Raw genomic sequence first — 15186 nt, forward strand, 5'->3', positions numbered from 1 at the left:
GAACAAGACAAAAAGTACATAATCTCAGTCATTATCTTCATTTTTTCTCTACTTTGGGGGCATGCATATCTACTCCTCTTAGTCTTGTTATTTGTACTCTTGAAAAAAAAAAAAAAAAAGCTTGTTTTTTGAAAATTAGCATTATAGAACTGGCTACTCAGACAGTCAGCTATAAATTCTTATCAATTGAACATATGTATTTTTAAAATACTTTGGTGCTGAACATCTAGAAAAGAAACCCAGTATTTTCAAAGACTGAAAAAAATGTAGGAAGAAATCATTATATTATTTCACTTTTTAAATTCCTTTAGAGTTCCCTCAAATGCTGTCAAAGTTATTTGGTTTTTTTTTGTTTGTTTGTTTTTTTCTCAAAAATTTTCTTCCTATAGGTGCTTTTCATTTATCAGAGAGACTAATTTTCTGACACTTCCACTATTTATGTGAAAAATGTAAGTAAATATTTTAGACAATTAGTTAAGTAAAATTCACTTCACCTGTTTTACATGGTTCACATTTTGGGGGGGAAGGGGAATAAAAATATCCTTACAAAGCAGAAAGACCCAAAATTTGAATGCTGCATTTATTAATCCATTATTCTGCCTTCATACTTAAACTATTTATTTTATATAGCTCTCACAGAAAAATAAATTTCTACAGGCAAACTACTACACAGTATGTCAGAGCTAAGGGACTGCCATTATTTCCTATTCAAAACATACGAGCTTTTGCAATGATACCATGGAAGATAAGGAGTTGTCACACAGCCAACATTTGAGGTACATCACTTGCAACTCTTAAAGAAAGCACCCTGAAAAGAAAGGGTCTTCAAATCCTCATTAAATCATGAGAGCTTTTTTAAAAACAAGAATTTCATTATCCTTTTTTTAAGAAAGGCTTCTCCTCAAATTGGCTGCTTAAGACAGAAGGAGAAATAGTTTTTTAACAACCCTGCCCTTGCCATATTTGCCATAGATAAGTTCATTCTCATTACAGTTCATACTGTTTCCTTGGAGCCTGCAGGAAAAATAATGCTTTTTGTCACTTCAGAGAATATGCATCAGCTTCTTTGCTCTGATCAGCACTTTCCTACCCTTTCTTCATGTCACAAAGTCTCTTGCTCACTGTTCTTCCACCCACCTCTCCCAGGATATCTAGCCTGTACTCTGGCAATTTTTCTTGGTTATATATGTGGGAAAGAAGTAACCCCTCTTCTCTTACGTAGATTCAACCTGGTCTCTAGTGCTGTAGTCAAGAGAGATAGGTAAGGCACTAGCCCCATTCTGAATTGCTCATCCACAACATTTGACAGAAACGAGTAAATCAAGTAGATGTGAGCTGCCTCATACCTAAATTCAATAACACTGTTCCCATGAAAATATCATGCCCTATGAATTAGACTTTTATGATTATCTTTTCACCAGGTCCAGAGTTGAATAACATACAGGTTTTTTTATTATTATTTATTTTTTTAATACTATAATTGAATAGATGTGATTATTTGTCTTTCCTGAAAATATAAATGTGTAATTATCATGCATGCTTGCAAGATTAATTCTAACTACATCAGAGTTTGCATATTAAATACAACTGACTTCCTTTTTGATCTACTATCATTTGTTGACAATTTTCCCAGTGCACATAATTCAGACTTTATATCCAAGCGTTGGAACCTGTAACTTACTATATAATATACCTTGTATCTTAGATATAGGCATAGATCTCTGTGATCCACCAGCTGTTTCAGTCACAAGTCTTCAAAGGTACTACAATAAGTAATTTAATTCACCCCAAAAATATTTCAATAAGGTGTTTTAAAGAATCATAAGATCTTTTGGAAATTAATTTTATTCCTGTTAGTTTGTTGTTTATGTAATTTCTCATTATATTGCCTATGTTCCAAAACAAACACATAAAAATAATACACTATATCTACTGAAAGAAAAAATGATAAAAAGGTTTAATTTATTCTTACAGACCCATACCTGCTTACTTTTTAACACAATCTCACTCTAAAATAGCTCAGATGAATTCTGCTCTGACAGATTATTTCTCTCCATGAACAGAAGAACATCAAACACTCTAGCTTTGGCTCAGAAGACTAGCTTTATATGTCTGAAGACAGATAAAATTAAAACCAGACACAGACCAAGCTCCATGTGTGTTAGATGGATATAAATATCTCAGCTGTAGTGGTAAGAAAAACACAGTTAAACCAATGAACTACAATATGGTATTAGTTACTCAAAAGAATAAATAAAATAATGATGTAACTGCTGGACAAGCCAAGAAGATTTACTGAAACCTTCTGTATTACTTCAGTAACAATTTCTAACTAGACCTTAAGGGACCATTATTTCTCAGAAATGATAAGTAATCTACTCTTTATGTAAGCTTAATTTCATGAGCCAAATGTTTTTAATTTTGTCAAACTATGCAGAATTAAATGGCTACAGATATGATTTAGCTTCTGAATAAGTACCGTATTTTTGCTCCGTTGATTCTGGTTAATTTCTAATATTTATGTCATACAGTTCTCTTAGGTGCAATTGGAAAAAAAATAAAATGCTGTCAGGACAACATCCATCATTTAACTTCTGCTCATTCATTTCATTGTCCATTGTGTCTTAATCTACTTCAGTGATGAATGAAAGGTGGGATAATGTTTCAGGGAAAAAACAAACAAACAAACAAAAACTTCTCTTGATATTGCACTGACGTACAAAAAATTACAAAGCTTCCCTAAAGCAAAACGGTGATTAATAAATAAACAAATAAATAAAAAGTATTCTAAGGACTTATACATAGCTTTGCTGCTATCAACTGTATTTGAATATGCATTTAATTAAGGCATATACTGGTCTCACTCAGCAGGACATTACAGAAAGTGAATTCTCATACCTTCAAGGAAGTTCAGAGGAATTACCTTTCCTATGGTTTCAAAACAGCCACTTGTAATATAAAGTACAGAAGGATTCCAAGTTCAAAATTAGCAAGATAATTTTACTTAGAAAATATATAGAGGATTCATATGATCATAATTCGAGCTTTCTAAAACTGCCTTACCATTGTGTAGTTGTGAGCCACCTTCATTAGCTCTGTGCATCCTTGTGCATCAGCAAATGCTCGTATTCCCAAACAGTTGGATGGGTGCAAAAGCTTCATTAGAAAATGGCAGCAAACCTCTACCACTTGAGGGAGTTGGAGGAGGCAGGCAGCTGCCAGAAGATTTTCAATAGTGTCCTCTTTCAGCTCCAGGCAGCCTAAAAAAATGGAATAATGTAAGCTTGGCATTAAAAAGAAACAAACAAACAAAACATGCAGCATCTTTTGTAAATAATTCTAGCTTAATATAAATAGTTCTGCAGAAAAAGTAAGCAGAGGATTAATGTCTATGACTGGACACTTCAATTACACGAACATTACAGTGTGTAAACATTAATTCAGCTATATAAGATCGATACAAATAGAGATGGGAACATATTGAAAGAAGAAGCATCTTGAGAACATTGTTTTTGTGTCTATAATGAGATTAAAATCTAAGTATCTATATAACGACTTGGCTGTGATTTATTTATTTATTTTGAAATTGATGATTAAACTTGCATTATCTTCAGTGGTACAGACTAAAACTCTCATCTTTGCAAAAAACTCAGTAACTGGCTAAAAAAGTATAATTAAAAATATAAGTATCTTCAAAACAATACTTAAACATTTCAAACTTTTGGTACTTATTTGTAACATGATTTGGGGGGTAATTTTACCTAAATAATATATTTCATATCTCTCAAAGCATACCATTCTTCTAAAAGACTTTTACATTAGCTAGAAGAGCATACAAGGATGCATAATATTTATCTTTCATTTATTTTTACATTATATTTAATTTTGTCACTTCATATCATCTCTACCTTACAGACTGATAAACTATTTAATAAATAAAAGGTGAAATAAAATAATATACATTTTAAAAAACATCCCTTTATTGAAGAATAAGTATCATTCTTGTCATCATGTCCCACAAAGCTGTCATTTTTAAATTAAATCTTTGTATGGTCTCTTACGTGAATAACTTGAGACAATAAATTAGACAACTCAGGAATAGCTTGGAGAACAGGAAAATAGAACATGATATGAAAATGTGTAAGTCTAATATAAATTGTAAGAAACTAACACTTTAACTAACACTGTGCTTCGAAAAATCTCTTCACACTGTAAGAGGATTAAGTGTATATTGATCTTTCTGTTCAAAGTATTATAGTTCAACTGTTTGATAAACTACCTCTTTTCCCCATGCAATTTTTGTGTTTGTTGTCATATAAACAGAAATCTACATGTCTTAATAGTTCTATCACATGGCATTGAGCAGTTCCAAAATCCTCAACTTCACAACAGATTGCCATAGAAAAGAAAAGCCGTTTTATATTGCAATACCAAACCAGAAATACAATAATACTGAAGATTTGACCTTTTTGCCTCCTTTAAAGCTAAACCTGTAGCTTTTAATACAAGATGGAAACTATGAAGTTATCCTTTCTGGTTATAATACCTCCCTTTCGTAAAGATTAGAGCAGCAGATCAAGTACACAGCATAACTTCAGTTTTCCTCTGCTTATTCTTATACATCTTGTATATCCATGTGAGTTTCTGTTAATGTTATCTGACTGTTCATACCACTTCTGTCCCCCCCATATTTGCACAATCTAGTCAGAAGGCACAGTATGAAGCTGATGCTTGGTTGACCCGTGTATTTATCAATGATAGTCCCAAATTTGCTCCATGATTACAGGTAACCACTGGCCCAACACCCTACTCACTACATAAACTGTAGTTCTACTTTGTATAGAAGCTAAAATATATATGTATTTTTTTTCCAGGTTAAAACTGATCATCCCAGTACTAAAAAGCAGGAAAAAAAATGTGCAAAACAGCTATCAAACAAACAAACAGAGTTTTAAATCTCTTTTTCTTACACACTACTTATTTCTCAACAACAATCTCAAAGAAGTCTCTGACCAGACAAAACTAGTCTGGATAACTGTTGAGGATTGCCAGAAAGATTGAAAGAATTGTCACCAGCTATAAAAAAAAAGTTCACAGCTTTTATCACTAAATATAGCATTAGGAAATGAAACTAGAGGAAACAGATAGTTTCCATACAGGAACAGTCCCCTGGGTCTAGCACATTAAGTTTAGAAAGAAAAAGAAGGAAGAAAAAAAAAAAAAGGGCAAAAAAAAAGGCACTTAAGAGTCTTAGTATATATAATGTGACCTCCTCAGACAGTTTTATATTGACAGTTAGATGATCCAAGTATCTAATCAAAACTGTTTAATATGCTATTCAAGGGGGTTACTTTTAATGTTACTGTTTCCTCAATTTACTTCCCTCTCACACTTATGAAATAAGGGGCTTGCACAACTATTTCAGCATGAGCAAAACAAATTAACTAAAGCTTAAAAATCTCATTTTGTGTTACATTAATTAGTATGAAAAAAGGCTAAAAAACAATCAAAAATGTTAATGGATTTTAATTGCTACTCTAAATTATAGTTCTATTTGTGACAAATTTTATGTGCATTGTTTATGCAGAAATTAAAATGCTTATCTTTAGGATGCATCCTTATAATGGATATGTACGATTTATTATTTCACTAACAAAGTTGTAGCAGAGAGAATATATAAAAATTCCCTGATATTTTTATTGTCTTTGCTAAATCTCTTTCTTTCTCCGACTCTTTAAGCTAAACTTTTCCAAATAATTTTGTGTATACGGAATCACTGCATCTTTGAACATCTTGCAGACTAACATGGTCAGTGTGTGAGTCACGGGAATCAACTTCCCGCAGACAGTGACCATTAGGTATCAACAGGAATACAGTTTTACCACTCAGTAGGTGCTGCTCACTTGCTCTGTGCATGAGCAAGAAATTTCAATCCAGATACATAACATATGGCAATATAATTTTATTTCATGTGCACAGTAATCTATTTTTCTCTCTTGTGTAGGTAATTAATCTGCACATTGATCCATTCATGCAAAGACCCTTCAACAACATTAAGATACCCTGTGAGTCAGGGTACACAAATGAAGTCATAGGAAATGTCAAGTAATCAGAAACAAAGGCTAGAGCTAATTCCTTTTAGTCGAGTGTTTATCTTCTAACCTTTCCATTTCATGTGACTTAATCAGTTGTATTGCAGTTTTGAAGAGTTTCTTAATATGACTTATAATTATTTATTTTCATAACGCTAATATATTTATTATACTTTATTATGAATCATTTTTAAAATATTTTTAATAAATTATAATTGTTTTCCATAAGCTAACCCCTATACTCAGTCCTGGTAAGGCAGCTTGTTTATTAGGTCTCCATTTTGTAAATAAAACTGTAGATAGTATGAAGATAATAGTTATTCAGCTTTTGAAAAGTAGTTGAATTGTTTGAATAATGGTTATGAAAGTGAACTGCTTTTTTTCAACAGGATCACATTTCAATGACAAATAGAAAGAGCTTATGAAAACTGTGCTATGCTTCATACCACTATAACAAACCTTTTTGACATTTCTTATTTAATCTTACCAAGTCTTAGGTATCTACCAGGTAGCAATCTGAGCTAAACATTTTAGATTTCCCTTTATAATCAACAGAGAGAAATACGAAGATACAGCACATCTACTCTGTTTCAGTAGTCCACTTTAGAAGGTGATGGATCACTCCCAAGGATTGGTTATTTCTTGTAATTAACCATAAAAGAAGCACCTTCATTTGACTTGCTCTGCCACTGTCGATATTTATACTTGGTGATATGAATTCAGTCCATCTGCTCCCAAACACACAGTATTAGAATGATTGGAACTAATAGGGAACAGGTAATAAAGAGTCTGGAAATGCTTTAGTCCCTTTTCAACACTCTTTGGGTCCACTTCTGATTTTCACATTCCTTATTACTGTCAACTCCTGGAAATGATATAATGTGCAGTAATTATCTCTTACATTCATCCATGAAGAGCAGCCAATGAAGTCTGCAATAAAAAGTAGCTTCCTCATAGCAGAATATGTGCTAGTCTTCAGCTGTTTTCTGAAGTGAATGTTAAATTTTTGGTTTGGACCAGTATCTTAAAAGATATATTCTACATTGTATGATCACTTACACTTTTTGTAAATGTGAGTTTGTTTCCAGAAGAGGAAACACAACAGGCAGTATATTCCTTTTGCAGAGGATCCTCCTCATTTAACACTTATTTTCTGTTAACTATTTGTTGCAAACCAGTATCATCAGCTGCAAGTGAGGTAAGACAAGCTCTCTAAGGCTTTTTCTGTTTATTTCCTTACACTTTAGCATTTTGCATCAGTGAAAATTTGGAAAGGCAGCCTCACTGCAGATATACAAATTCATTATTAAATAAATAAAATAGATACTACAAGACAAGTGCTTAGCCTCCTACACAAATAAAAAGTGCAATTTGAATTGAGGAAAAACTTAGGATCTGACTATTATCTGTATTATCAAGACTATTCATCCTATACATTAGCAGCCAAAACCAAAACTAAACACAAATTAACCTAAGAAGTATGCGTAACTCAAAGAAGTTTCTACTTGACGTACTTGACGGTGCTGATGAATTACTTGAATTTAGGCCAATTTGATATCTGCCACAATAAATAGAAGACAAGTTAAAACACATGACTTAACTATGAAAATACTTTTCCCAGCAGAAAATTGTTTCCTAACAGAAACATTTTCCTGTCCTGACAATTTCAATCTTTTTCTATTTATATTGCTTCTCTTTTTTAGTCCCTGTGGGTGAAATTCATCTCCTGAAAAGCTCAACTTATTTTAACTCCTCATTCTTCACACTGGAGTCTTTATGGTTTTGTTTATTTAAGTTTTATGAAATAATCTCAGAGAAAATGGATGTCTAAATAAAAGAAGTATTCACTTAATTCAAATATGTCACTATGATACTCAGATAAATTGTCAGTTATGATTTTAGCTTCTCACTACCAACCATGGCTTCAAGATTAGGGGAACTTGTCATTTCAAATAACCATTTTTATAAGAACTTTAAGAATTAGTATGTGTAAGAAAACTACTTTCATATTTTTTTCTGCAGCTGGAAAAATATGTTATTTGCAAAAGAAAAAAAGTTAATGCATCTGTCACAGGAATTTGAGAATTATGATAAATAAAACAGCATCTATCTTTTAACAAGCTGTACTATTATTTTCATCCTAATATTGCTGCATCTTTGTGCAAACTGACTAAACTGAACTGATCACATGGTCATTGTAATGTACTGCCAAATTCAGCCTGCATTTCAAAGGTGTAGAAAATTACAACATTGGAGAATGATAATCAAATCCTATTAACTAATTAAAATTCCCCACTGAGTGGAAATCTTGCAAATGTCTCGCTAAAGATCAGAGATGTATATTAGTCAAAACATACCATGATGTGGTACTTTTTCCTCTCTTGGTCTGAGAAAAAAAAATAAAATAAAATAAAAATAAAATAATATATATATATATATATATATATCAAAACAACAAAGTCTGTTGTATAACTGAATTGTCACAGTCATATTTTTAAAGAAAACTTGCTCACTGGTTTATAAACATCAGTTTTTTAAGAGATCAGTATCAAACTCTTTCTCCTCATAAAACTGCTGTTTGTGTGCCTTAGCTCACTTTAGAAATTTGAATTTAGTCACACATGCCTGTAAAATACACATAAAAATAAGAGTTTAAATACTAAATTATTTTAACTGGATGTAATCTTCCAAAAATATTTTATAAAAAATAAAGACAGATATGCTACTGCTCTGAAACACGCCTGGAGATGTATTTTTTCATTTGACTATAGAAAAAAAAAAAAAAGTTAAAATTACTTATTTCATTGTTGGGATTACTTGCTAAAATGTGCTAGTGTGTACCTGTGTACATAATCAAAATATTGATTACTTCACCAGTAGTTCACCTATTAGGAAGTCATTATATATGGAAATTTACTAATTTAAATAAAAACTTATTTAAGTTTTTAAGTAAGAATCTAAATAAAAACATATACTGTCTACATATTAAATAAACAAAGAAAACATCACAAGATAAAGAGTACCTTGAAAACACAAATAAAAAGAGTAATTAAATAAATTTTCAACAGCACTTGTGCAACAAATAGGGTAGGGTATGACAACAATGATCTCCAAAAGCTCATATAAGTATATAAAGACTTAGTTTCTCTCAGTTCTTTTTAGACAATGGACTTCAGACGTTTGCTTCCTGACTACATGTACTGCATATTGAAGAATGATCAACTGTGGCTGTGACAACCTCTGTACAATATGAAGGAACAGCTTGGAAGACTATAAATCGGTATGTGTCAAAACTATGCCAAGTATCATTCTTACCTTTTATTCATATATGAACTGAGTTTCATTGATTAAAAAAAAAAAATCAAACTTCCTGGGATATTTTAAGTCTTACGTTCTGAGGGCACCTAAGGGTTCTTGTGCCTAAAGGTAGTTTCTTGCTATATCCTTGCTGTCTGCTCTGTATGTGTTATTAGATATAATGTTGCCAGAGAAGTCATCTGAAAAACCTTCGATTAAAAAAAAAAACTCCAAAATAAAATCTAACTAAAAGCTAGGATCAAACAGACTTTAATCCTCTTACATATATGATACATACTATTTTTTATTTATTTATCAGAAACTCATAAATAAATCAATTATTTTTTTTATTTTATTTTTAGTTAAATGATTTCTGCTTTATCAGTTTCATTAACTGTATGAAAGCACTAGTCTATTCTTCTAACCACTGTTGGGAATGCATACTAATTAGATAGACTGATGTAATCTGAGGAGATCTATAGCAACTTCATAGCTCTATACTAAGTTCAAAGAAACTCTGAAAGTTCAAAAGCACCAGAAGCTCAATCTCTAGTTTCTGTTCTATTTAAAATATTTAAGCATAATTGAAAATAATAAAAATTAAAGTTTTTTAGATCAAGAAAGAATCTTTACCCAAGAAAGTGAGGCAAAGAAATATTCTTCTATTACTGCTCCTCCTGAAGGCTAAAAAGATCAAAGAACACATATCCATGTACGTCAGGACACCAGGATCTCAGTCCTACATTTTCTTCAGTCAGTCATCTTGCTGCTTGAAAAATAAAACATATTTCTTGTATATCCATTGTATGTAAGTGTGGCTTCAGAATTTCTGAGCTGCCTCACATGATACGTTTAACTGATATCGAAATGAGGATGCTTTTTTTCCTCCTAAATTGTAGTTCTGTTACAACACACAGTAAACATAATTTGTTCTTTTGAATGAACCAGTCAAACCTAGCAAAGCACAAGTACATTTTATTCAAGTTTTTAAACTGCTCAAAAATATCCTTAGGGAAAATAATAATAAAAAAATAATAATTGTAAATTTCATACTTAGTAATGTTGCTTCTCCATAGAAACTTTACTATCATTATTTTTGGCAGTCTAATTTTCTTGTTTTCCTGTTAACTACTTAGATATAGTCTTATGTTCTTTATTTAAGAGCAGTTCTTATCAGGGCTGCATAGACATAATACTGTGCCTGCCACAATGTAATTATACCTTTCAAATTGTTTAGAACTCCATTTGCTTAAACATGAGGTAATACAGCTCAGCTTTAAATGTATCAGAATAAGTCTTCTACCTATAGGTAGAGAGAGAACAATATAAAGTTGTACATAGAATTTCATAACATTATAGGCAACAGAATTCCTATCTTTAACAGAATCTGTTTAATCTGTTTAAGATGATAAAAAAGAAGGCTAAGAATACTGCCTATTTTAAAAGGCAAAACAACAAAACCATAAGCAAAGCAAGCAAAATAAAATGAACACTGTATCTAACTTAAGAATTTGTCAAGCTTTACTCATACATGATTGTAAAACACTAAATTTATTTAATATGCCAGTTCCTCATAAATGACAAGCTCTACATCAAGTTGTTTAGACTTCAAAATATTCTTTTTCCTCTCTAAGTTAGATATTATCCTGACTTCACACAATTGGCAAAGAGAGAATATACTCCATACACTCCTTTTTTTTATATATATGCAAGAAATTATTCTTGATAATTAAAGGCATACAATTTCATCATAAATTTCAGCATAAAATTTCATCATACAATTTCATCAACATAAAAGAGATATCCTGAAAATTAATGTTTCCTTTACTTTGTAGGCTAGCAGAAAAGGTGTGGCGTATGGCTTGTTTGGTGTTTTTCTTGTTGTTGTTGTTTGTTTGTTTTTGTTTGTTTTTAATCTATGTATATGTATTTGATCTCTATATATAATTTTATGAACGCACACCGTATATACTTTCTAAATAATGTAAATGTGAAGTTGTTTAGGACCCACTGTAAAAGAAAACTTTTGGGGGTGATTAAACATGAAACCAAATGTTAAAAAGTATTTTGTCATTCTATATTTTTTTATAGGATGAATGAAGACTGAACAATTCTTAAAAACAAAAACCTGAAATACAGTTTGTTAAAAATATATAAATCTAATAAATAAGCAACCAAGAGTGATAGAAATGCTTATTGAAGCTAATGTTATCTTTAATATAGAAGTGTGAAGAATTTCTGTACTGGATCACAGTTTCACTTAATCATAGAAAATAGGAAAAATACAGGAAAATAGCCTTGGTTTTGCAGTAAATATTATCTGTTCATTTTCTCTGACAGTTTTAGCAAAACTATTTTGGTTTTGAATTTGAAAACTTTGAGACACACAATCACGAAAAATTTTTCAAAATTTCCTGAGGTGTTTTTCATTACTGATCAACAGAAGCAGATTTAACATCCCACATTCTAAAACTCCTGGGTGAAGTACTCCTGTTAAATATAATAGATCTAACATGCTTCCAGAAACATATGCTTCTGAAAGGACACAATCTTCTGGAAAGGATTTGTGCTCAGTGCTGATTTTTCAAAGTGACTGAAATAGATGATAACTTCAGTTATCGCCAAATTTCAGTCTGTTTGAACAAAAACATTGTCTACTTAAAATCTTATTAAATGTTCCTTCTCTTGTCCCTTTCTAAATGTATTCTGTAACTGTGTGCAGAAGAGCCTCTGTTTTGGGCCAGATCATAAATTCATTACCTCAGAGACTTGTGAGTAATAATATCTGTTACTTAATATAATGTAAAATGCTTCCCCTTTTAAACTTACATCTAAAAATATTTGCAATGTAATACTTCTAGCTTCCATGTTTTTGCAAAAAAAAGCCCATGTTAACTGTATTTTAGTGTTCAGTTGTCCCCAGAGAAAAACTTCTCTCAAACAGAAGCAACTATACTTGAAATTAAATGTTTTACGATACTTAAGTCTAGTTCCTTGGACAAACTGTAGAAATTAAAATAGTATACACCATTAACATTTTCTACATAAAAAGAGAGACTTTACATATACACCAAATAGAAATAACTATAATATACATACTTATAGGTGTGATACTAGTTAAAAGGTCAAAATCTAACAAACTGTTGAAAAGCTTTCTTATTCTGTTCCAACGAGCTAAATGTTCAAATGTTCTACTCCATTCCACACTTATTCATTAGCCCACAAAATATCAGATTTCAAGAAGCAAGCCAAATATGAGCGTACTGAAGTAATAGCAGACAACATTACTAATATTTTACCATTTTGTTAAGCTTATCTGTTCTTCTGAAGTCTTTAAATCAGATTTCTGTTCCATTTAACAGTGGTGAAGTGCACATCCCTGCAGGTATTCAAGAGACATGATCTTGGAACTAAATGACTTGGTTTAGTGATGGAATTCAGTAGGTCTCAAAGCTGATTGTTGGACTTCATGATCTTGAAGGTTTTTTCCAACCTAGATGTTTCTGTGTTTCTTTAAATTTCACCTTAAATGGATTATATCTCTAAGATACAAGAGATCAGAACAATGGATTATATCTCTGAGATACAAGAGATCAGAACAATGGATTATATCTCTGAGATACAAGAGATCAGAACTTTCTGATTTGTCTGAACAAAGTATTCTGTTCATATTGAAATTGCTGTAGAAGATCTGCTAACACATTAACTTCTATCTATCCATCTGTTTATCTATCTATCTATTTATTCTTTGAGGGAAGAAGGTACTTACAGGAAAAAGGAAACAAAGGGAAAAATGAAAAATTACCTACATGTCAAAATGGTTTGCTTTTCCTGGGGTAAAAGAATAAAGAGCTAAACTTGCAAAAACTATGACTAGTTAAAAAAGAATTTCACACATTGTGCAGTAGGTGTTTAGAATTTGGCAGCTTAATTCTCTAGATATTCTGTCTGGACTCTGTATGCTCCAGATCACAGATTAAAAGGCTGAATGGCTATTTATGTTAGCTGCTACACTGCTGGATATCAGAAAAGTGGCTACTTGAAGGAAAAAATGGCATGTACTAGACTAGAGGTAAATAAAGACATGGAAGGGAAGAAAAGAGATAAGAACTTATGAATCTAGATAAATCATGGGAGATAGTGGAAAGGCGAGGGGAAAAAACAATTAAGGTTTAAGGGGACAGCTTTTGATCAGGCAAAGGACATTGGAAAACAGAACGATCAGCCAAGGAGCAAAGACTGAGTTTATTTCAGTAACTTAAACACGTTTGGTATCATGACCTAATCAGCTGTGAGTTATCCCTGAATTGTCTGTAGCACTGTTAAATGTTCTCACCCTCCACACAGGATGTCCATATCCATGACAAGCCTGTGTTTCCAGGCTATACTTAAGGTTTGTTAGAAAGCATGCTAGCTGAATTTTGCTAAAACTGAGTTGGGATCAATACAGATAGATAATTATGTTCCAAGGCCTGCAAATCTTTCCTAGCATTGTTTAATTAACTAGCATAAGTGTAACTAGGAATTTAAGGAGTTGGATAAGATGTCTGATAGAAAGGAATAGAGAAAGAAATAGTCTAACACGAATTTCAAGATGTAAGTGCACAAGCTGAGAAAAAAAAACAGTAAATCAGAACAAACAATCTGATGGAACAGAAATGCAAGACAGAGTAAACAAAACCTGAAAGGTCTACGGCATACAAAATGTGTTCTCTTTTAGCATGCAAAATTAATCTTATCGCTCCTTTTGGTCAGCAATTATTTGTGAAATTTCCTTTTAAATTGTATACTCGAGAAAATATTTTTGAAGTCTTATTTTGTCTCCATACTGGGTTAGAGCTTAAAGGATAATGGTGCATTACCACTGCAAATTAGCAATTAAGAAAAAATTAGAAAATAAGAAAATAAATTAAAGATCTTTGTGACCATCCTAAGTTTCTCATTCCTCAAGGTAACATTACAATGGCACATAATGTTGTCATTTTTAAGGTAGTCTGGACTTTATGTCACATTTTAAATGAAAGAACATTATGGATGCAAATATGCATGAGGCAAATTAGAAAACACTGGAGCTAAACTTCCTGTGAAGTTCTCTTTACTTCCATTTTTGGAGGTTGGTCCTTAACTACCTGACCACAATAAGAAACCTTCAGGTTTTCCAGCTCATAGAAAAAAAAAAAAAAAAAATACAACATTCTGCAAAGAAATCAAGGTGAGAGTGGAATATATTTGCTCTTTTCTAATTTTCCATTACCACATCCATTCTCCAAAGTTCTCAAAGATAACCAACAAAGTGCTGAAATAGATTCACTTGAAAGTTAAATAGTTTTTTGCTTTCTTCTTTTCCTTTCTTTCTTTATCTAATCTTTTCTTAATCCATACCTGGATGTTATCTTTCATTGTCCATATGAACTGCACTGTGTGTTTGTGTGTGAACTTTCAGTGTAAGCTGAAGCAAAAGAACTTCATGCAGTACTTCAATATTTCCAGAGTTTTGCTCCTAGTGGAACAACACTGTCCTTCACTTTCCTCTACCTGTACACTTACATAATTATACAGAATTATTATACAAAATAATTTATTGTTACCTATGATGTCTTTTGCTATTCTGTGCTGAGGTATTCTACATTTTGCAGCAGTATTCCTGTACTATTAATTTTACATTCATACTGAGTAATAATGATTATATCCATCTCATGCCTAATGACAACTACTTACACATTCTTCATTTCATGGGTCCCTAGCTTGAGATGTTCTGGATGACATCCAGACTGTGGAACGATATGAACAGCAAATC

At 31.8% G+C, this 15186-nt stretch overlaps 1 protein-coding gene across 2 annotated transcripts in view; it reads right to left on the minus strand.

The window, feature by feature from the left end:
* The window catches only part of KLHL1 (kelch like family member 1), a gene marked incomplete at its 5' end in the record, with an annotated part of 235789 nt that overhangs the window by 127123 nt on the left and 93480 nt on the right, over nt 1–15186 (minus strand). For both annotated transcript variants that reach the window (XM_084284977.1, XM_084284976.1), the window contains one exon: nt 3064–3260. In XM_084284977.1, coding sequence (XP_084141103.1) covers nt 3064–3260 — 197 coding nt within the window. The remainder of the gene's footprint in view (nt 1–3063; nt 3261–15186) is intronic.

This window comes from Netta rufina (genome assembly GCF_964035555.1).
Source record: "Netta rufina genome assembly, chromosome: 1".
In the NCBI taxonomy this organism is placed as follows: Eukaryota; Metazoa; Chordata; class Aves; order Anseriformes; family Anatidae; genus Netta; species Netta rufina.